Consider the following 23,734-nt stretch of genomic DNA (forward strand, 5'->3'; position numbering starts at 1 on the left):
AAAAAATACCTTCCATTTTCCCTTTTGGCAGAATTGGCTATACCTGTGACTTTGACGTCAGAATGTCCTATATGGAATTTTCATGGCTTTTACTTGCTAAAATACAGAAAACATGCATAAATATCTAATTTAAGAATCATTGGGAGCCACAGTTGGGATTCAGAAGAAAATATGCTTCTTTCTCTGCGCATTTTCGGTGAACTTGTCTCAGTATCACCAACTGCAGATGTTGAATGAAGTCGGAAACATGCCTGTGTTCAAGCAATGTTTGGCACTCAAGCTTCAAGTTCCGTACTTCTTCATTAAAAAAAGCTTTATTTGAATGGAGAAAATTATTCATGCATAAATGGGATACAGAGTATTTCGACGAGAATTTTCCAAAGTGTAGTTGTAACAGTTGTGTATATGGTTGATACGTCCGTGGAAAGGCATTGCCATAGGGAAAACGTAATGCCTGGGCTGGAGTAATAATCTTTCTGTCAATAATATGAGCTGTTACTTCCAGTGGCACAGGCTCAGAGTCTCAGTATGTGTAAGCACTGAGAACAGACACATGGCTGACAGTACAGGAATGTAGGGAGTTGGCACCAGCATAGGAAGAGATGAGAGTCTGTAGGTATGCAGATGTGGTTTTGGGCATGGTACAGTGTAGTTTTGAAAGATTTGTAGGGTCAGCCAGTTACTAGTGGAGGGAACAAAAATTTGGGATGGCACAGGACTAGGTGACAAAGGAGACACTCATCATGTTGCTATTATGGGTGATTAAAAGTATCTCGGAGAGACCATGTTAGCTTGCAACAATACCAAGGCTGAGATGATTAACAGATTGTAGATGCAAAAAGAAGACAAAGATGAAGAACATGCCGAAAAGTCCAAAATATGTTTTTTAGTATGTTTGTTTGTTCAGATGCCCTTGTTCAGGTCCAAGTACGCTGAATCTGGAAAACAACAGTGTACTAATTCATGTGTGCATGCAGGTAAGAAGATCCGCTGGTGTACAGTGTCAGAGCTGGAGCAGAGAAAGTGTGCAGAGCTTGCCAAGGCCCTGGTTGCAGTGCTGCCTCCTGCTGCTGTGGCAGCCTTTGCCAGGCTCTCCTGCATCCGGGCCTACAGCACCACAGACTGCATTGACAAGATTCGGGTCAGCCCACCTCTTCCAGAAAAATAGCAACACTTCATAGAAGGAGAAAGGGGGAAAAGTGGGTTAGGCCTGAGCCATCTATTATTTTAAAAGTCAGCCAATGCATCCAAGTATCTGCCAAGCAGACTCACCATGACATGAGTATGACACTGTATATTAGAACTAAAAAATCACAACAATGATTTTGGCTCCCCAGGATATTATATTCACAAATAAAATTAAAGTACAAATTAAAATACAATTATTTAATATAAATTTTCTTTCCTAAAAAATTAGGCAAACTTTAAAAACTCAACTTGATAACTTATGATAAAATAGTTCTCAGATATTTCTGAATGTGATCATAGCCATCATGTATAGATAAGACAACTACAGCAAAATGCCACAGCTGTCAGATATAGGAAAAGAAAACAATGGAATGCTGGGGCCAGAAATGTAAATGCCAGTAGTTGCAGTCAAAATGATCATATTCTGAGTCATGATACATTCAGTGAGGTTTGACCTTTCACTCACAACAGCCAAGCTAGCCTCATCACAATCCCTGTGCAAGATTGGTATATACTGTAATTGAGGCACCTACAGGATGTTGGTGCAGTGTTGGTGCACCTACAGGACGTTGGTTTTTTGCAACCTGCCACAAAGGCATCTGCACATTGTTATGGGCAAATCAGCTTGCATACAAAGAGACACACCTTCTGTGATAAAGCAGGGTACCCTGTCTACCTGACATAAGCCAAACAGTGTACATCCTGAGCTCTCTGTATTGTTATTGGATGCTTCATCAGCTTGCATAAATACATATCCTTTCATAAATACATGCACCACTGAGAAGTGAATGATTCCCCAGAGAGAAACACTTGTAATCGTGATTATGTAACAGCTGATGATGTAATAACTCAGTATAATGTAATACCTTTTTATATTGTAATACATTTTACATTTATCTTGTAATAAACATGGTCAATAGAATTTCTGGATAATGTAATAAACTGGTTGAATGGATAATGTAATAAGTTATTACATTTTCAGTTGAGTTCAGTTTAAGTACATTCACAATACATTATAGACACTTACATTTGGATTGGACAAGCTGAACACATTGTGTTCATTGCGAGGTTGGAGATTTTTGTATGATCTTGAAATGTATAGGTTTTCCTATTTTTTCCTATTTTCCTATTTTTTCTTCTGACAGCTGGAAATATTTTAATGACTTAATATGCAATTTCCATCTCATTTTCATTGGTACTTAAACTTGAAATATGTTTCTAAATTGATATTTGTTGTCTATTGGAATGTTAACTATGCTTTTTAAATCCTAATAGAATGTTATTTATATAGTTTAAAATGCTGTTATTTTCATACTGAAAATATGTTTCCTCTTATAACTGGGGAGAAAATTAAACTCATATTTTTTCAACTTCATTGAGATGTTACCTTTTATGGAATATTCTGTGGTAAACATTTCAAGAGAACACATTATTTATCATCACATTTATATTAGGAGTGAACCTGTATGTATGTGTCTGTGTTTGCGTACTTTTGCTTGTGCATATACGTCCTTGTGCGTGTGGGTGCATTTGACACTTAAATGAACAAGACAAGCACAGATATACTAATTTTGGTAAGTTATTACATTATTAATTGAAGTTATAACATAATTCATAAAAATATATTCATCTGATAACATAATAGCTGTTATTACATTATCCATTTGTTTGTCTGGTTGTTTAAAACCTTTTTTATATAACATTTTTATTACATTATGAAAGAAATACATATTAAATTAGTTATTACATTGAAGGTTATTACATTATTGGTTGTTACATATGCTGAGCATAAGCCTTGTTTGCAGTAATGATCACACAAGATACTGCCATTGTACACTGAAAACCTGAACTCGCTTGGTATTATACCCCCTTTGATTTGATAATGGTTTTGAAGATACTGTGTTATGAGTGCCTCATCACTGTGTGCTGTCTAAGGCTAAGAAATAGGCCACTCTAATTTGTTATTTTGGAAAAAATGGAGCCATAATTATTTGTTGTATTTTTAAATTCCTCACTATATCTAATGAATATGTACCAGCAGCAGATTAGATCAATGGTTCAAGCACTGAGTTGGATTCATTGGCTGAGGAGGGTCGAGGGTTAAATAACTGTGGCACTATCCTCATATCACTCATATCACTATACGTGAACATTATATATCAAACAAATGTGTATTTGTAAAAGAGTTTTTATTAAAGTTGTCCTGGCTTAGCACATTATCTAAGCAAACCAATAACTGATGATATTAATAAACCTAAAAGTGTGTAATATTGCATATATGTTATAGGAAGAATGTGCTAAGATTAACATACTTATACTTAATTTGAAAGTATACAGCAGTGTGGGGAATGTGTGTGCTGATCTTCCCGTAGGCAAACCGTGCTGATGTCGTAACTCTGAATGCAGGGGAGGTGTACACTGCCGTCAAGCAGTTTGGTCTCACTGCTGTTGCCAAGGAGATCTACAGTGAAGGTGAGTACGCAAGGGAAGAAGGAGGGAGATGAACCTCAACCCATTAACTATATGTAAAGATTCTGTTACCCATGCTTTGACACAGCTAACTTGGCAACCAACGCTGTAGTGTTTTCAGTGGGTTATGTTGGTCTGCTGAGATCAAAACAACTGTGGTTGCAGTTGAGAAGACCTTCATGAGGAAAAAAACAACATTTAATTAAAACCAGTATCTGGGACAGTGATATTTTTATGTGCTGAATAAAATCAAAGTCAAACATATTTTCTGAGACAAGAAATTCAACCCTTGATTAGAGCAGAGGCTCTAATCTAGTTGTGCTCCTTTGCTGGACCGTGTATGCATGCTTTCCTTTGTTAAAGCTGTTAATAGCGTATCGTATTATGAATTGTCTGCATTTGTTGAAGCTTTATTTTCAGATTTAATCAGCTAAAATAACATATTTGCTCTTCAAGCAACAGAGCAGTAAAAATAAAGTTTTTTTTTTCATATGTCTGACCTTAAAAAAACAGTAACACAGAGAGGTACTCAATATAGTTGAGTATAGTTCAAAGTGTAGTAGTAGCTGAGTAAAACTAACTTTGAACTATACACATAATGGGTTGGAAAACAAATTGGAATTTCTGTTGCAAAGCATGATTTCTTTATTTGAAATTATATTCATAACCATTTGTGTAATCACAAAATTGTACTACTTTTGGCTTGTTTCACCAACACAACCTCTGCACCTGCACGGGATTGCCAGGTGAGGAAAATGAAATCACCCGATTCATACATATGCCAACGTGACTATTCTTTTGCACCAAAGTCCCACACTAAACTACAGTGAAGAGGATATTAATCGGAGGATAAGTGCTACACTAGTGACATCATCCAAGCGAGTTGCAGGTGTCCAGCAAGTCAGAGGGTACGCAAGAGGAGTTAAGGATTGATTTGATTTTACTAAAAGCAAATTAAACATTTCAATGCTGATGGCAAGATCAAGGCTTTTATGAGGTATTCACTGCCATTAGTCATCTTTAAATTCAGGTGTGAAGATATCAATGAAAACAGGTGATAAAATACAAGCTGTGTGATAAAATAAATTGCAATAGAATAGAATAAAATATTGAAAGTAGTATTAACTGAAAATGTAAGTATTTTACTTGGATTTAAACCTCCAGAGTGCCAGAGACCCGGGAATTTACAGAGGAGTTATGTATGCAAATGCTCTTATGTCCATTGTTTCTTTTTCTGTCCTTTGAGCCTGAAGATAACCAGCAACTTGTGAACATAGTAGTCATTGTGGAGTGCAGGGGATAAACAATTCACTGAGATAATGTGATGCTAGACCAAAGTGAAGTTTTTTGTTGGTGTTGTGTTGGAATGTGTACACTCTTGACAAGTATAATGTGTTGCATTTGTGTTGCACAGCTGGAAATAATAGGTTCTGTGCATTATGCAGAAAGCCAGTAACATTATGGTGGCAGAACTGTGTTTATTTAGTGTTATTGCCTGTGGAGCCAGGGGCAGTGTTGTCGTTAGGTCCGATCATTCAGGGCTATAGCCCCGAATATTTAAAGCCTAGCCCCGAATATTTTCGCCCTGAAAAAGGGCGTGTTTATAGCAAAACAACAGACTGTGTAACAGAGCAGAACTTGACTTGCAGTGTCCGAAGGTATGATAATATTTAATTATTATTAAGGTAGGTATAACCTCCCCAACCTACCGATGCCTATCTCCCTTCAAAAAAAAGAAAAGACAAGCCCCAGGCAAACTTGACTTAGCCCTGAATCTTTTCAACAGCTATAAATGTCCCTGCCCTAGATCATTTCAATTGCTAGTAACGTCCCTAACGTGGCTAGGGGCAAATTGCCTTTAGTTCAGCCGGTAATGACATTGGACGTTAGAATCAGGTTATGTGATGGGAATGGGCGTTCGAATGCCTCTTAAAGATTTGCAGAACTCTTTCATCTTAGCTAGCTAGCCAGTGGATTGATTTGAATGATTTTGAACTGAGAAATTATTCCGCTCAATTTACTATGAAGGGAGAATCAAATGGTCAGAATAAACATCTTTTCACAGGAGGCTGTGTGCTGGCAGTGGCTGTTGTGAGGAACAGCAGTCTGGATCTGCGCTCGTTGCAAGGCCGACGCACCTGTCACAGTGGGGCCCGATGGACTGCAGGCTGGAGTCTGCCTCTCGGTTTCCTGCTCTCTCGCAACTACCTGCCCTGGGCGGAGGAGGAGCCACTCAGCCAGGGTAAGTGCAGGAGAGGTATGCAAGGGGGCATGGTGCTAAGTAAGTGACAGCAGGTGTTTGATTCCAAAAAATTCAGAATAAGATTGAGGTTTCATAGCCATAATGGTGCAGATGAATGGAATAGAACTCAAAAGCCATGCTTCCCTTCAGCTGCTTTGAGTTTATTGCCACCAGCATATATAGATATGTAACAAATAATTCAAGCATAATTCACTTTATGAGGTAAATAGGTAATTCAGAAGGTAAAATCTGCTGTAATACAAGATATAAAATTGCAGAGCAAAATGTAAATTGTACTGGGTTGCATGGGTAAATTGGGAGCTAGTCCTGTTCTTATGCCAGCTGTAAGATTGTTTGTCAGGAGTGTGCCACTAAATGTATTTCCCTTCCTTCTCTGTCAGCGGTTGGTGCCTTTTTCAGTGCCAGCTGTATTCCAGGAGCTGCAGCCACAGCACCAAGCCTGTGTGCTCTGTGCCAGGGCCAGAAGTCCTACATACGCCACCGTAACTTTCACTGTGAGACCTCCCACAACGAGCCCTTCTACCACAGTCAGGGGGCTCTCAGGTCAGGAGTGGGCCACTGACCTCTGCAGACATTCTAAAGCACACTTGTACTGGCAATCGCATAAACATGTCCTCCATATTTATTCATAAGTAGGGACAAAATATTACATAATACAGAAAGTGTGGATATGGTAGTGGATGGATTGGATAATATTTTTCTGGTACATTATTTAAAAGATTATATTTTATTGCACAGAGCAAAATCAATTATGAATTTTATTCAAGAAAACATGAAGGTCACATTTATGCATGCACAAGTAATCTTTGAAATAATATCCATCAAAAATAAATGTACACAATATCCTGTGTTTTGAAAGTTTAATTGAAGCTTCTGGAACTTTGTAGAAGCCACTAGAAATTTCCCTATAGTCCTTGGGGTTTAGAAGGAAGTGGCACACAGAGGAAATGTTTACGTTTACAATGCCTTATCCTTGTGTCTGAACCACACAGCCCCTACAGTGGTGAACATGACAGAGGATTTCTTTTTCTTTTCATAACGTCAGAAAACTCTCTGGAGAGTGCAAGTGAATAGTTATTCACTTACACAAGTTGGGAGAAGGTCATGAAAGAATTCACAAAAAGCCAAATCTTCCCGTTTTCTCTGTAGTGACCATTATCGAGAAATTTAAGGAGACTGGTGCATTGGAAACCCTGCCAGGAGGAGGACACAAGTGTAGCTTGACTGTGGGACAGGTGCTTCTGGGGGAAGCTGTTAATTCAAAGGTACCAGTTGGATGTCACCAACTGGTAACAACCTTCCAGATATAAATTGTCAGAAATTTTAATTTATTTGAATGAATGGTATTTATGGCTGGGTTTGAAGGAAGAATCCACCTCAGAAACCAAATCGCAAAAAGAGGCAGCACACAACAAACATGCCCTGCTGCTTGTCTTATCAGGTGTCTTAAGACTGGCAAGGGGGAGGTTGCATTTGTGGACAACATCGCCCTTGACAGTATTGAGGGTAAGGATTCTTCACTAACTGATAATGTCCAGTGTCATGCTCTGCCTATAACCGATGATATTAGAAATACACAATAGTCACATTAAGACCACTACATATTGAGCAGGCAAGTGCATGAAAGTCACTTGAGTCGTCATCCCACTTTTTTCATTAGGATTTCACTTGAATGTCTTGTTCATCTATTCTAATGGCAGATGCTCAATTTTAACACACTCAAACTGGCTCGTCACAGCCTGATCATGCAACTGCTACTTTCAAATTCCTCTGAAGTTCCATTAATTCCACTTCTTTGAACATGCTATTACTTACTGCTGATTTATTCAACAGAACAAATTAACCTACCCAATGGCATTCAAGTATAATATACACAGCTTAATATATCTTCGTGTGAATGAAGGATCACAACCTCTGAGTGCACAGATGCACACAACATCTACACATTTTCAAATCAAACTAATAATTGATGCTTAATTTCAACATTGAAAAATCACCATACTCTGCCCTGCATCTTCTGTTGTGGTTCTGTGTCTTCTCTCCCTGCATTTTCTCTTCTTCCCCCTTCAAAATCCCGCATGATCTTGTTGTCAGAGTGGGAGAGAGAGGACTACAGGCTGCTCTGTACAGATGGTTCGCAAGCCAATCTCAGTGAATTCAGGAGATGTAATCTGGGAAGAGGGCCAGGAGCTGGAGTGGTAACACGCATCAACTACCGCAAGATTGCCCGCAAGTTTTTGGCAGCAACCCAGGTACACGCCACCCCCCCCGTCAGTATTTTCATCTGTCTGTATATGCCTTTCTGTGCCAGTCTTGTCCAGTGTAGCTCTCTACTTTTCTCTCTCACTGTGCTTCAGATGATGTTTGGGCGCCGAGGCCGGGAGAGGCAGCGCTTCCAGCTCTTTGAGTCACAGTCCTATGGTGCCAGCGACCTGCTGTTCCGAGATGTAACAGAGAAGTTGGCCATACTTCCAGACGACAGTGACATTAGCCAAGTGCTGGGGCTGGACTATGTGGCTTTGCTGAAGGGGCTTGGGCATGAAGGTACTGTCACACAATGCACAATTCTCACACAGTCCCCAAATTTCTAAAACTGTACATGGAATATGATATTCTTATGTTGAAGATGAAAGTATTACCAAAAAGAGTCTGAGGTCTTACTGCTAATAAACCTTTACTTCTGTACTATCTACTTTCATTTAAACATACTGCATTTAGAAAAAAAATCACATAGCCAGACAATAAATGGCCAAACTTGGAATATTCTGCACTTACACATTCTTCCTTATCTTGTGCTTATTCATCTTTTGCCTCTTCATCTTAGTTTTCCTGCTGCAGTACATCATTGCAAATCCTACAATATGTCAAATAACATTTATTATCAGTCTGTTCTGTCCAGATAGCCTATGTCATCATACTCAGCCTATAGTTGCTGCTCATTTTAGCATATTTTAAAGCATTGCAATACCAATTACAGATATAGCCACACCATGCATGAGACAGTATAGGCCACAACATCCCTTTGTGATTCAAACAGGCAATTGAGCTAACCAGGTGCTGCTAGGGCAAAATTCCTGTGCATAATTAATGATTTTGCAAAAATGTTGTTATTGAAGAAAAACTGTTCTCAATCATTTTCTTTAAACACAAGCAATAATGCACACAAGTGGTGCATCCATGTTGTAATCAATACTTTGAATGACAGAGCTATATTTGCAAATGCAGATATGGACATACATAGAATATATATTTTTCCCTGTGCATAAACAGACTATCCTGACTGTATGCTATATAGGTATGGAGTATGCCTCATGGACATGTAATGTTGTGAATTATGTATCTGCCATAAGCAAAATCAGAATGAGGGAGAATCAATTGCAGCCTACGTTGCTGAGCTGAAAAAGTTATTAGAACACTGCTAGTTCAGGGAAGGCTTAAATGTTGTATTGTGTGATCATTTAGTATGCAAAATCCTCAAAGAAGGAATTCAGAAGAGGCTGTTAACTGAGGCAGACCTCACATTTAAACAGGCAGTGGAGATGGCAGTTTCAATGGAAACAGCAGCCAGAGATGTTCTTGAGCAGCCAAATGGAGTTAAGGTTGGCAATATGGATAAAATGGCATCAATGACATAGGCCAAGCAAAGGACCACGGAGCACACATCTGTGTTATTGTTGTAGCACGGGCTGTCATCCCTCATCTTAGTCCTGATTCAAAGAATGAAGTGTGCAGGAAATGCCAGAAAACAGGGCACATTTTCAGAGTTTGCTGCACAGGAGGGGCAAAATGGAGTGCAAAAGAGAAACAGTTTCATAACAGGAAGAAAACTGTCTACATTATTGATGGTTAGTGTTAGAAACTGGCTCAGCTATTTCCGTGATGTCATTCTTTCAATGATGAAGTTTTTAAGATTGCAAAGTTGAACCTGTCTTCTATCCTGAAAACCTACACACAGAAGAAAACTGTATCATTTGGAGTGCTGCCTGTGATGGTTGAGCACAATGGCTAAGAAGGTGTGTTGGACTTCGGAATGGGGGTGCACCACTTTGGGGATGTGATAAGATGAGGAAGCTCCAGTTCAGCTGGAAAGGCATAAAGAGCCCACACGTAGTGCAATGCATCACCCACAATCGATTTGTCCACTGAGGCAAAAACAATCTTAAAAAACATCTTAAGGATGTTGCACCTGCATTTAATGATGGCATTAGAACACTTCAACACATTAAAAGAAATATTGGTCTTATGGATGGTGCCACCCCAAGGTTCCACAAAGCACTGCCAGTCCCCCTATACCATTCATCAAAAAGAGAAAACCAAGCTGGACTGAAGCAGATGGAATATTTTCCAAAGCAGACTGGAGTCCATGGGCAACCCCAGTTTTTCTGATAACAAAGAATGGAGCAGTAAGGCTGTATATCGACTTCAAAGTCACCATTAATCCAGTGCTACAAGCAGAAAAATATCCTTTACCAAAGACTGAGCAAAAAATGGCCAATCTGTCAGGTAGGCAACATTTCATCGAAGTGGTACTATTACAGCTGAGGCCTATCTCCAAATGGAGATAGAGGATGACAGCAAGGTGTTCCTGACAATAAACACCCACAATGGGCCTTATGGGTACAATAGACTTTTCTGGAGTGACCTCTGCCCCAGCCTAGCAACATGCTTTAGATCAAGGATTACATTTACATTACATTTATTCATGTGGCAAGCACTTTTATCCAAAGTGAGTAGAGTACAACACAAGCAAAAAAACCATAAGGAGTCAAAAATATTAGAAGCGCTGCATGACCAGGTTTCAATGGTTGGCCAGACAAGGTACAAGCTAGCTGGTAGGGATAACGAGTGTGTTAAACCATTACATTAAGTTTTTTTAATAGTTTAGTAGGAAACAGTTTTGAGATATGAGAAATTCCTTTAGGGGGTAGTGTTTCAGGTGCTCAGGTAAGAGCGAAAGAGTTGTATCTTCAAATGTTTTTGAAGACAGAGAGGGACTCGTCAGAACAGAAGTTCGGAAGTTTGGAAGTTCATTCCACCATCGGGGGACAACAGTGGAGAAAGTAGGGCCCACCAGACGCCATTTGGTAGCAAAGCGTAGTGGTCAGGAGGGAACATAGGCTTGCAGCAGTGAGTTCAGGTAGGTAGGTGCAATTTTGTTGGTCGTTCTGTATGCAAGCATCAAGGCCTTGAACATGATGTGGGCAGCTACAGGGAGCCAGTGGAGCGAGACCAAGAGAGGTGTAACATCTCACCTCTTTACAAGTTGTACCAGGCATGCAGTGTTATTTAGATGACATTATTGCCATGGGGCCCAGTGATGAAGAGCACCTGAAAAAACCTTTGAACAGTCCTGAAGAAGCTAGAGGAGTACGGACCCCTAGCAATACAGGACAAGTATGAATTCTTACAACTCTGTATCACTTACTGTGGGCACATTATTGAAGCGCAAGGCCTGCACAAGAGTCAGGAGGAGATCCAGGCTGTTGTGAAGTCTCCACAGCCTGTGGATGTCTCACAGATGAGATCATTTCTCAGATTTATTCATTATTATAACAGGCTTTGCCCAGCCTGGCAACAGTACTGGATCTGCACAATCAGTTTTTCAAAGCTGGAAGCAAATGAATATGGATGAAAGACTGAGAACATCATTTCCAGAGTACGAAGAAGCTGGAGAAGTTTGACATATTGCTAAAGCACTTTGCCCGATCATTACTGGTGAGATTAGCCTGAGAAGCTTTGCCATATTGTATCTGAGAGATTTTATCACATGAAATGAGAGATAGTAGTGAAAGGACCATAGAATTTGTATCGCACTCACTGTCTGCAGCTGAGAAAAGGTATACACCGATTCATAGGGAGGTAATTAGCCTGGTTTGGGGAGTAAAACGCTTCAACCAATTGCCTCTTTGGAAAATGGTTTACTGTCACCACTGATCATCAGCCTCAGGTTTCCATATTTAGTCCGTTTGCTAGTGATTTTATGTATTATAAATAGCCACAGAGCTACAGATCTGAAGCTGACATTGGCACTAATTTATTGCAGTGTGACACGGGCAATTCAGGAGAATCAGTATCAGGTTGTATCAGGTAACTGTATGGAAGTATTTATGCCCAAGTATGGAAAATCCAATTTCACAGTTGTATGTCATTGGAGGCTTCAGCAGTGAGTAATGTCTGTGCATAAGTCCAAGCCAGTTAAAGTTATGCTGAAAGTCATCTTCTGCTATTGAAAATAAATTGTTATTACATGGTTAACTAACTGACTATATTAACCAGTGAGCTAACAAAGTCATAATAAGGAGCTAGCTATAAACCTAATAAGGTTTAACATTACACCTGTAACTTTCTTTAAGTAAGTCGACCTAAATGTCAAAAATGAGTCCTGTGATGCAATAGTTAGATGTCACTGCCGTTTGGTTGCTTGATTAAAACTTTCACTTGTTGCTATTTTGCTACTTAATAGAGGGAGTGTTCACATGCAGTCCATAAATGTTTTTGATTGTGACCATGTGGATGAGAAACACTGGGGAATTTTCTAGCTAGGTGGGACCAGGTGGTTGATGTTGTAAGCAGCTGTGAAAGAATTGCAAGAAAACTTTGTATGATTTATAGCCTAATGACACTAGGTGGTTGATTTAATCTGCTTCTGCAGTCACAGATAGCTAGTTATTGGTCAACAGGTAAAGGTATAATTAGTCACAGGACCCAGTATGACCTGCCTCATTCCTTTTTCTCACAATGAACAGACACAACTGCTGATGCACTTGGCTGACAGCGGACACACAGAAAATATGAATTTTGCAAACTGAAATGCTATATTTGCTCTGAATCATTACTTGCCCAATGAGGCAAGTCACTGGTCGTTTTTACTTGCCCTGGGCAATCAGGATTGCATATATCAGTGTTTAGCAGTAGTAAATAACATGGAAGGTCTCAAGAGAGCAATATTTTAGAGCTGGTAAAAGGAAACCTTAGTTACATAGTTCATCTGGACACCAAAAGATAGAGGAGCACCGTTTTTCAGTGAGCTCTTCAAGCAAGCTCTGACCATTCTTGGGTCAGAGCACAGGTTCACAACAGTATATCACACCCAAATGAATACCACAGAATACCCGAACTGTACACTGGAGACCTTGGCTCCTGTCAGATTCATGTTATCCAGAGTGCATAACAATATGGATGCAGGCATGTTCCACATAGTTATCTTCCAGCTTTACCACATGTGGGACACTGCTGCATTGCATAGTCATAAAGAACACCAGTCACCTCCACTGAGCATGTTTGAGATGTGTTACAGGATCGTTCTTTAAGTTTGAAATACCCAGTGCTTTTCCCCCTTTTTCCCAGCTTGGAATGCCCAGTTGTGTCATAGCTACTCTCCATTGCTGCAGCCCCCACCTGTCAACTTGTTGCGCAAATAAATATGTGCTCTCCTCTGAAACATGTGATATCGCCACCACTTCTTTACACATGACAGTCCTCATGGCAGACTTGTCCTTGACGCGTAACTCTACACAGGCAGACTTGTGGGCACCTGAATGACCAGCAGGTGTCACTGTCAAACAATGGGCAAAGCCAATTTGCCACTGTGGGCTCCCGGTGATCATCAGCAGGGCTTGAAACATCAAGTGCTTTTACCTGTTGATCCACTTGGGAGCCTCTGCAGGACAGTGTAATACAGAGAATGAAGCCCAGGTTTAGGATATGTTTCCAGCAAGGGACTCTGAACAGTTATACTAAACCCCTGTTCCTTATATGGGTAAACTATGAAAATGCAGTGAATCTGTCTCCTATTGCTGATGATGTGTGGACAAGCAACTTGGCTCTCCTGTAAATAAATTCCCAAGGACCAAAGCACTATAACTGGTTGACATAATCAACGCTTTTGCTGTAAACCACAACAGGAGCATTATGGTAACATGAAATGCTTGGGGAGTGACATTAACTAATATTGTTTTGTATGGTCATGTTGGTATATTTTATGAAACAAGCGGGAGCCAAAAACTAAAAGAGACAGGGAATTCATGAAAGGGAATTTATTTCATTTGAAACAATTGAAATTTATCCCTCAGAGGATGATATATATTTGCTGTTAGAATTGAATTTGAGTCTTCAGTAATCTGCCCAGTGATGACATCAAAATAAGTATACTGAAAAAACTTTAATGTATCTTTTGTTGCTTTTGCCAGCATTAAACTTGACTGTAAAAGTGGTTTTTGTCAAAACATATATCATAGTGTGAATGTATATAAAGACAAAGCCAAAAACCCCATGCCACTTTAACATTTTATTTGTTTGTCTGTCTGGCCATCAGTTTCTGGGCTTTTGTAAACTTTGCCAGATTCCTGAACCACTGAGTTAACCATTAAACCACAAATGGAGCTATGTGAACACACTCTGAGACTGCAACAGGAAACTTTTGAGTTGTTTAATATTTGTCTTTGTATACTTTAAAAGAGCATTTTCATTTTGTACTTAAGTGTTGGTTCATTGACAGCGGCAGAATAAATTACTTTATTGGTTACACCCTTGCCTCCTGAGAAATCATTTTACCTAGTGGAAGCATGTACAACCATGCACAGAGGAAAAAAGAACAGGACCAAGAACAGATCCTTGTGGAACATCTCAAATAATGTCTGTTTTCTCTGATACACAGTTACCTATGCTATCAAAAGTGGTCAACCTGTTATATAGGTATAAAACTAGTTTGTAAAGTAATTATTTTCAGATGGGTGGATTGTCTGAAATTTCTGAGAACCAAGGTGTCAAGTTTGTTTTTTTTTTCCTTAGGGGTTTTACTAATGCAGTTTTAAGGGCATTTAGAAAAGTGCCTGTTACTATAGAGTAGATTAAGTCAAACAAACTTTGTGATGACCTGCCAAAAACATCTTTAAAAAGGTTGGTGGAACTGGATAAAGACAGCCAGCAGAGGATTTCATGTGGAGGGCTATTTTGTGTTGTCTCGTTTCATTTATCATGGAAAAGCAGCAGGTTCAAGGAAGAGTGGACGCAGATGTTGCTGTGCTCCAGGTTTAGGTTCATTTTATTTGATGATTTTTAAAAAGTGTGCACCAACGCACATATGTTAAAAATCATCAAGCCTAACACAATAAAGCCTTAAGGCCATAAAGTCATAAAGGCTTATTTCCATCATGGTCCTTGATATTGAGGGTAAAATGGATAGGTAAGAGAGATATGCAAGAAAGAGACAAGAAGGCAGATTCTGGCATTACTACTCTTCTCTACCCTATTCTTACTAACAATTTCATACACTATTTACACTACCCACCAAACCAATGAAAGCACAGGGTCAATACAACACATAAACTGCAACCACATAATGTCATGCCCTATCTTTTAATCAATAATTCCCTTGGAGCAGGCCTTGCATTAGACTGGACCCAATATTTGTGATTTTTTTTTCTGAAAAATGATACACATTGCTTACATTTTGACAATCAGCCTAGATTGGTCCAGACATATGTATGTGTGTTTTCATATGCTTATGCATGTGTGTTTGTGTTTTTGGATGCAGGCAGCTCCCTGGAGGACAGTGTAGTCCGCTGGTGCTGTATCAGTCACGCAGAGCAGAGGAAGTGTGAACAGTGGGCTCTAAGTATCAAGTCCGACCCATTAGTATGTGTGAGGGCCTCCTCTATGAGCAACTGTATCGAAAAGATCAAGGCAAGGCACTCATACCCTGCAGAAATGGACTGAAGTACACACAGCAATGATGTAGCACCTCTGCTTTTTCTTCCTGTCCTTGCCTGGCCAACTGCTGAAAGTTGGTCATGCAGCACTTCTAATATTGTTGACTCTTTATATGGCTTTTTGCTTGTGTTGTGCTCTGCCTCACTTGTAAGTCACTTTGGATAAAAGCGTCTGCCAAATGAATAAATGTAAATGTAAATGTCTTAGACCTTCCAAATGCAATGTTTGGCACATGACAGCACCAGTTCATCTCAATTATATAATGTATAAGGCATTGTCAACTTACAGTTTCTGTAACATTTTCACACACTTAATGTGAAACAATTGAAATTTATTTCAGTCACCCTTTATTGCATTAGTCAAGGTTAAAGGTAAAGACCAAGTTTATTCATATAAAATACGCAAATTGTTCATATTTGGGGGTCACTCTTCTGAAGCTGTTTTGTTCTTCCATTTCCCCCAAAAGGTTTTAACCCTTCAAATGTATGGCCATTTTGGATGCCTTTTCCTGAAATACACTTTGCTATGAATGTCACACAATACATAAATGAAAGTTATTATATATACATAACATAAATTATCATTTTATCATTCATATAATTAGTCCATTATTTTTTGCGGCCCATCATGATGGCTCAAAACTGATGGTTTGCCTAAATTGCAAATAAATGGCTCTCAATAACTACTAGTGTATTTGTTTAGCTTGTATACTGGACATACCTTGTATGTCCCCTTGCAGTATGTCTAGAAGTTTTCATGCAACATTTTTTGCAGTGAATTCCAAGGCCTTAACGACGTATTTAATACAGAGGGAGTAGTTTCATAAAGACAGGATGTTTGAAGATAGTGCCGCTGGTATAAAAAATGCAAAATAATGCTCAATGCCTGTTTTCATAGAGAGATGAAGCGGATGCGGCTTCGCTGGATGCCACGCATGTCTTCATTGCTGGGAAGTGTGGCCTTGTTCCAGTGGTAGCTGAATACTATGGTAAGACTGTAATTTATAACATGTGGACAGAGAGGGTGAAGCTACAACAGACTTATGATGAAAGAGTACTCGAGTATTGCTGTTGAATTCCTTGATTTTTCTACTTGTATTTTTATTCATTTGACATTTTACATAAAGTTTGCATAATATTTATTTTTTTCCCTTGTTCGCCCTGATTTTGAATCACCAGCTGTAAACATGTTAAGCACACCTCACCACAACATCCTCTACACTGATTATACTGAAAGCACTAAAGCACAATCAATGCAATCCTTCCATACACTTGCATCCAGTGGCTCAGTGGACCACAAGAGGGCAAATGCCAAACTGAGCATAGGTTCAACCACCACCGATGTCACCTGAGCAATGCATAGGCAATTTATGAGCCACAAGAGGGTGCTATTAGGCTATATGTGAAAAGTGGACCCCAGCTGGTGGAATGGAACCAAATATGTTCTGCCACTGATGCCTCACAATTGACAGCTAAGCCACTTCTTCCACATCATTTTATGCATGTTTACCTACAATTTCCATCAAAAATTCAAGAAAGTAGCCCCAGCTTGGTACAAGGACTGTACATAACAAATAGCCCTATTTCATAATATCCACATTTGTAAATGCTTTAACAACCAGATTTGAAAAATGCTAACTAATTGCATTTTGTACAAGCTTTGTTGTAAAATCATGAGTTACATATGAAGAGGTATGTGAAATTGCAAGTCATGCACTGTAAATGAGTCTGCAAATCCGCAGGTGTACATTTCTTCTTTCACTGTGGAAGTTCATCTTTCTAGGGGTCGAAAAGGGCTGACATGTAATGTCAAATCAAATTCAAACAACAATAATACTACACTGTTGAATTAGTATCATGTATTCATAAACTCATTTTAAACAAAGTAGTGTGTCAGACATGGATGCATTTTGTACAACAGAATCAGAATGATTTGAATGAATGATTTATAAATTTCACTCTACATATGATTTGAATGTAGCAGGTCACAGCAATGTACAGGTAACTCATTGAGATGGAAAAGTGGAAACTTGTAAACTGAAAATCAAGTTGTTTGTCTGTGTGTTTTTTTTTTCAGGGGAGAAATGCATGCCGGCAGAGGGAGGAAAAAAAGGACCTGCCCATTTTGAGAGTGATGGTGAGACAGGGAGGATAAATCTTGTTTTCAGTTCTTCTGGGAACAAATGTGAGACTTGCATGAGCATAGGCAGACATACCCACTCTGCTGATGAATCTTTGTGTATTTTTTGCACACCTGTTGTCTCCAGTGTTGCCATCTGTGCTCGCGGTGGCAGTGGTAAGGCGCTCCAGCAGAAATATATTCTTCGGGAATCTGGCGGGTCGACGCTCCTGCCATGGTTATGTGTACAGCCCTGCTGGCTGGCTGCTACCTGCCACACACAACCTGAGCTCCCAGCATAACAGCAGCACCTGCTCTGACCCAAGCAAAGGTACTGGAGTGTTCCAGGAACATACAAGTCAAAACAGACATACATTCAACACCATGGTGGCTGGCCAGTGATATTCCCAATAGAGATAATATATGATATTATATTCCTCTGTAATGACATTGCCAAAAACACAGTAAGGTAAAGATATATCCACTCGCAGGACATAGTTATGACGGAAATTCATTGATATCTGAAATGAATGCCTGGACATCAGAAGGCAACCAATCAAAAATGACTTTGTCTAAAATGATATATTGACTAAAACTTCAAAATGCCATTCAATTTAGGGAGATACTCACGTCAGTAACCCCTCAGGTTCATCTAAATTTCCCAGCAGTTTCATTTACAAATCCAACCACACAAAAGCACACAAAGGCTATGAAAAAAGTGCATTACATGCTGTACTTACAACAAAGTACCAAAGAAAAAAAACTGTCTTCTTCTTCTATGATGCAGTATACAGTGATGTTTTCTGGAAAGGCTGCCTGCCAGGCTCTCAAGGTGGTCTCTGTAAGGTGTGTATTGGGGGAACTGTGGAACCTGGCACTAAACGCTGCGCTGACAACCATAATGAGCGTTACTATGGCAATATGGGGGCACTGAGGTAAGTGCAGAAAATCTAAAGCTGCCTCTCTAAGATATCTCTAAATGGTGGTATGATCATGTTACCATGCAGTGAAGAATATAATAAATAACTTTTTGTCTATTTTTTTTTTGCTCAGAAGAGGGCCATACTCTTGGGGAGGAATGGCAAGTTTAGACCATATGAGTAGTCTGCTTCTTAGGATTGAAACCTGTGACTATCTATCAAGTCTTTTGCCGTAGACATTAAGCCATCCCAGCCTTTAGTTTTGAGATCAGTATTAATATAGTACAGAGGTTGAATGTGAAGAGGAAATAGAATGTTGAGAGAGGAAGTCACCTTGTTCTCATGTGCAGGTGTTTGGTGGGAGACCCCAGTGGTAAGAGCTATGGAGATGTTGCATTTCTGGAGCAATATAATTTGGAGGACAACATTCAGAGTGAGTGTTACGACACATTAAAGTGCAAGTCCCACTCCACACCTCACCATTACACACTCAAACACACTGTGCAGTAGCAGAATACACAGTTGGAAAGTGAACTGTCTCACAATATTCATATCTGATTGTCATCATCTGCCACAGGTCTGGGCTCTAGTGGCTGGGCGGAGGGCTGGCTGCCCTGGGATTTTGAGCTACTGTGTGCAGACGGCCGGCGGGCACCCCTGTCCCAATGGGAGAGCTGTCACCTGGGCACCATCCCTCCGAATGTCGTGATGACCCGCCCTGTACTCACTGCCCGTGTCTATGACTTCCTCATGAAGTCACAGGTCAGGGAGTCACAAATGATACCCTTTTGATACCATAGCTCACATTGTTTGGCTGCGTCATGTACAGTTTAGTTAATTTTCCTTTGATATTTATGGTGACTTTGTTGGTTGCAGTGTGTCATCTACGTAATAAATCATGTTTTATGGCCAATGTATACCTGTTGTGGTTGTAGTTATCTATCCAGGGAAATGATTTTAAATTTTACAATAATATCTGGTTGATGTTTTGATGTTGTATGTAAGCAGACAAACCAGGGTTTCTGATTTTGAAGGGAGTATTGATAATCACTGAAGAAAGAGAATATTGAGTAGGAAATGCTTGAAATGTGTGTGTGTATGTGGTATGTACCCTCTTGTTTCCCTGGCGTATTCCACAGGAGACTCTTACAGCCCACCCAGACGAATTCCAACTTTTTGAGTCCCACATGTTTGGTGAGAGTGATCTGCTGTTCAAAGATGCCACGCAGTGCCTTGTCCACACAAGCCATTTGGATTACCGTACCATACTGGGGGAGGACTTTTACAGGACAGCTGAGGCCACCTTCAACTGCACACACTCTGGTGGGACTCCCAGGACTCTCTGCATTATACAAACACAGAGCAAAAAAACGACCCCTTTCATGCAATTTCACTAATCTAAGCACTGATTGCTTCTAATACATCACTCCTCTATTAACTACCAGAAGGTTTGTAGGATATGAAAGTGCTTTCCTGCCATACAGACTGCATAATATGAACCGATTAAGCTCTGTTTCAAAGTTTGGCTCACCAGACATTGGCTCACAGAATAATGTGTACCTTACCTCATTCTCTGAAGATGTTTCATGAGTTTCCTTTGACAAAGTAACAAGTATTCATCAAGTGTCTCAGAGAACAAAATGGGTCCTTTGATCTTCTGACAATCAGTTTGGTCCTACTCTTAATCCTAAAAGTAAAATAGATTTACTGGGATTCTTTAGACATAAAATACTCCTACCTTTACAGGTATGTAAGAGTCCTTGCAGGTGTCCTAACTTGTTGGGAGCAACCTTAAAAGCAACCTTAAACTTAACTGTAAACCGTAAACCTTAAACAGGGAAAAGTTTTTATTTGAAAACAATTTCATCCATCAGTTGAAGTACAACAACCAGCTACACACAAAACATTTGTTTCATCTCAGTATTTATAGCAATATATGGTGGTGTCTGACACCCATAAATGACTTATGCAATATTTCACACATGAATTTTGTCATCTATAGGTTTCATAAGATCATGGATAGTGTTACTGCAGTTTGAAATGGAAAAAAACAATGAAATTTCAATCTATTTTCACCACTGGTCTGCTGTTATAGGTACCCACTACCCACAAATTAATTATCTACAGGTGAATTAGCTAATAATCACCTTGAAACTAAAGGTACACTGAAATTTACCTTACATTAGTATTAAGTGCAAAGACACAACTGAGCCGTGCTGAACTGTTTATATTCAGGCCTGTAATATAAAAAGGTTAAAAGGTTAAACTGTAAAATCCATAATTAATTCTTCTTTTACTTTAATTTGCAGAAGTCATAGCTAGTAGCCAAAGCTGATAGTAACCTGCAGCTAGCAGACAACAGACAAACAGATTTTGGCACCATATTAGCGTTAGGAGTCACAAGATGTTTAACATAATAAAATCACTAATGTAATAGGAGATATGGGGTGTATGGAACACTTGAAGTAATAAAATAACTAAAGCAGAGATTGAAACAGAGTTTGGTAACATTCAGCGGCAGTTACATGTGGCTTTTCTCATAAAATGCATTTGTCTGTTGTCAGTACAAAAGGTTCAAATCATTAAATTTCTCTTAAAGCTTTAAGACAATGTTGTGTGGTCTCATTGCCCAGTTGATAGTCATCCCTTTCATCCATCTCCTTTTTTCCTATACACCATTTTAACCTTGTGCATTCTTTTCTGTCTCAAAAATGGGGTTTGTGGGAAGTCCCCCCCAACATGTATTAGAGTTTGACAGCTGAGTATTTTTGCCAGTTACATGAAGACCTTAAATTTCACTGAAGGTGACTTTTAAAAAAGTAATGAAGAGATTCAGTGTATATTTTTCTGCATTTTGTAAATACTGCTCCAAAGTTACATCACTTACCTTCTAAGGATATTAACTGCATTTTTTAAATTGAACTCAAAGGTTGAAGTGTATGGGATACGAGTGGAAGAGTCTGTTTGAACTCAAATGAGATCAGGTCCTGGTAAAACATTGTCTTTTTCCTCTTTCAGGCATACTGGAGTTCTGTGCTCAGGATGTGTGTACCATATTCTGAGGAGACACCATCAGAGGGAACACCAGATATACCCTTTACACAAGGCCACATGTTCAACCTTCATAATCACCAATGCATAGAAAATTACTACTCCTTAGCCTTTATTAATATGTTGTGTATGCTATTATGTGAAACTCAGCACATATCATTTCCTCACATTCTCTGGTTGATAGCCCACAGTCACTGCTAGTTTCCTGGAATTCTGATTCACGGAATTTCCATACCATGATCAACTGCATGGCTACCTCCCGCATACATAAAATGGTTCATTCTGGTGACCTCTGAGCAAAGGATGTTACATATGTGGATGGTTATTGAGTGAGGCAGCCAAAACAAAATTGCTAAATGCTTATTTAATGCTTATTCAAATAAAATTGCTTTTCGTAAAATGTTAATAGTATATAAAATATGCTAAACACAATAGCACAGAAGAACTTAAAATCCCAGACCTCCATGAAAGCAAGCCCTGTTTACCAATGCAAAAACTCTGCTGCTAAAGATTGAAAATGTACTGAAAATGTATTGAAAATGGTTAAAATTTGATGACTATGTAACAGTGTAGCTCCATGGACCTTTTTAGAATATTCCCTGCATGATATGGGGCAGTTGTTTCATGCTCTTACATATTCTCTCTCCTGAATTTAATTCTGTCCTCTCACTGCAATCTGCCTGCTGCTGATGATAACAAAATATGTTAAGTATTTAATGTTGAATGAAAAAAACACTTTATGATTTTTTTTGTATTGATGACAAATGTTTATTTCTTTATTTTTGAACAGCGTTGACACTGCTAGATGTGAAATTCCACCTCGTTGGTATGCTTAGGCTTTGTGGTGCAATGCCACCCCAACTGAAGTGAAGCTCCTCTGGGGCAACGAAAACCACCTGTAACCGCAGAATACATACCATAAAAAATATCACACTCAGAATGATTTGTCTGAGGTCTGAGGTCGTCATTGTGGCACCATCAGATGTTTGTGTCACCTGAAGTCTGACATGTTCCAAATCAAACACAAACAGAATGTTCCAAATCAAACACAAACCCGCACATCTTAGCCACTAGAAACATCAAAGAACGCGCTTGAAATCCTCTCGGATCTGTCTTTCATTATAGATATGTATCGACATGTCTATAATCTCTGAATGACAGCTGTCTGTAGTCTATCTGCCATACAAAGAAGTGTGATTCTGGCAGTTTCAGATTTGATTTTGCTGGTCATTGAAGATGCAGTCAAAGACATTAAATCTTTCTGGATTCTTTTCAACACACCAGAAAACACAGTGGAATGTCCCAAGTGATTAGCTGGCTGGTAAATCATTGTAATTCAAAATAATCTCAGTGAGCTCCCCGTAGCAAAATCTAAGCATGCGATCAAACTTTAAAAACATCACCACAAAACTCAAAGACGAACAGTTATGCAACACTATACCGGCAATAAACAAATGCTGTGGTCCAAAAAATATATGAAGCACATACAAAGATTCCAATTATTAGCAAGATTATCAATTATTAGCAAACCACTGTGTCAGCAAAGATCACTTTAAAACTGAGTGACAGACATCCTTGCAGAAGAAACATGTAAAACGTAGCAGTCTTTCCCAATTTATAATTCCTCTATGACTATAGATGTAATGTCAGATGTTTTCATAAGTTCTTTTAAGTTGTGTTTATACAAGTTGGAGGATGTATGTAGAAAACAATTAAGCAAAAATTGATTGACTGGTGGCATTGCCCTGCTGCTTTCAACAGTCTTGCTAAAAAATGTACACAATTAGGGATTATCCGTTGAAAATACATTTTAAAAACGATGTCCTGTTTTGATACCATTCTGGTTGTCTGACATTGTGACCAGCACACAATTGTCAGCAAAACAACTGGGGGGTTTTTGCCATTCAGATAAAATTGTACAATTATCAAATCTATATGTGATCAAAATGACCCTTTGCTGCTGAAATACATGAAAATTGTAATTGAATTTGCAATAAACAAAAAAAATATACTA

At 39.1% G+C, this 23,734-nt stretch overlaps 1 protein-coding gene across 1 annotated transcript; it reads left to right on the top strand.

Annotated features, from left to right (window-relative positions):
• Positions 1–247: 247 nt before the first annotated feature.
• On the top strand, positions 248–21,752 carry zgc:172271 (uncharacterized protein LOC100000381 homolog). Its single transcript, XM_036526288.1, has 17 exons — positions 248–266; positions 978–1,141; positions 3,561–3,660; positions 5,723–5,899; positions 6,301–6,463; positions 7,362–7,426; positions 8,015–8,172; positions 8,278–8,464; positions 15,456–15,604; positions 16,529–16,619; positions 17,708–17,767; positions 17,898–18,080; positions 18,537–18,684; positions 19,020–19,102; positions 19,247–19,431; positions 19,809–19,992; positions 21,688–21,752. Exons 1-17 carry the CDS (start codon positions 248–250, stop codon positions 21,729–21,731), a joined length of 2,160 nt encoding a protein of 719 aa, XP_036382181.1. The 3' UTR covers positions 21,732–21,752.
• Positions 21,753–23,734: the final 1,982 nt, after the last annotated feature.

This window comes from Megalops cyprinoides, chromosome 4 (genome assembly GCF_013368585.1).
Source record: "Megalops cyprinoides isolate fMegCyp1 chromosome 4, fMegCyp1.pri, whole genome shotgun sequence".
NCBI lineage: Eukaryota > Metazoa > Chordata > Actinopteri > Elopiformes > Megalopidae > Megalops > Megalops cyprinoides.

Coding starts and splice junctions, on each gene's coding strand:
- zgc:172271 (XM_036526288.1), top strand. Junction 1,142..3,560: donor ACTGCATTGACAAGATTCGG/GTCAGCCCACCT, acceptor ATCTTCCCGTAG/GCAAACCGTGCTGATGTCGT. Junction 7,427..8,014: donor CGCCCTTGACAGTATTGAGG/GTAAGGATTCTT, acceptor TCTTGTTGTCAG/AGTGGGAGAGAGAGGACTAC.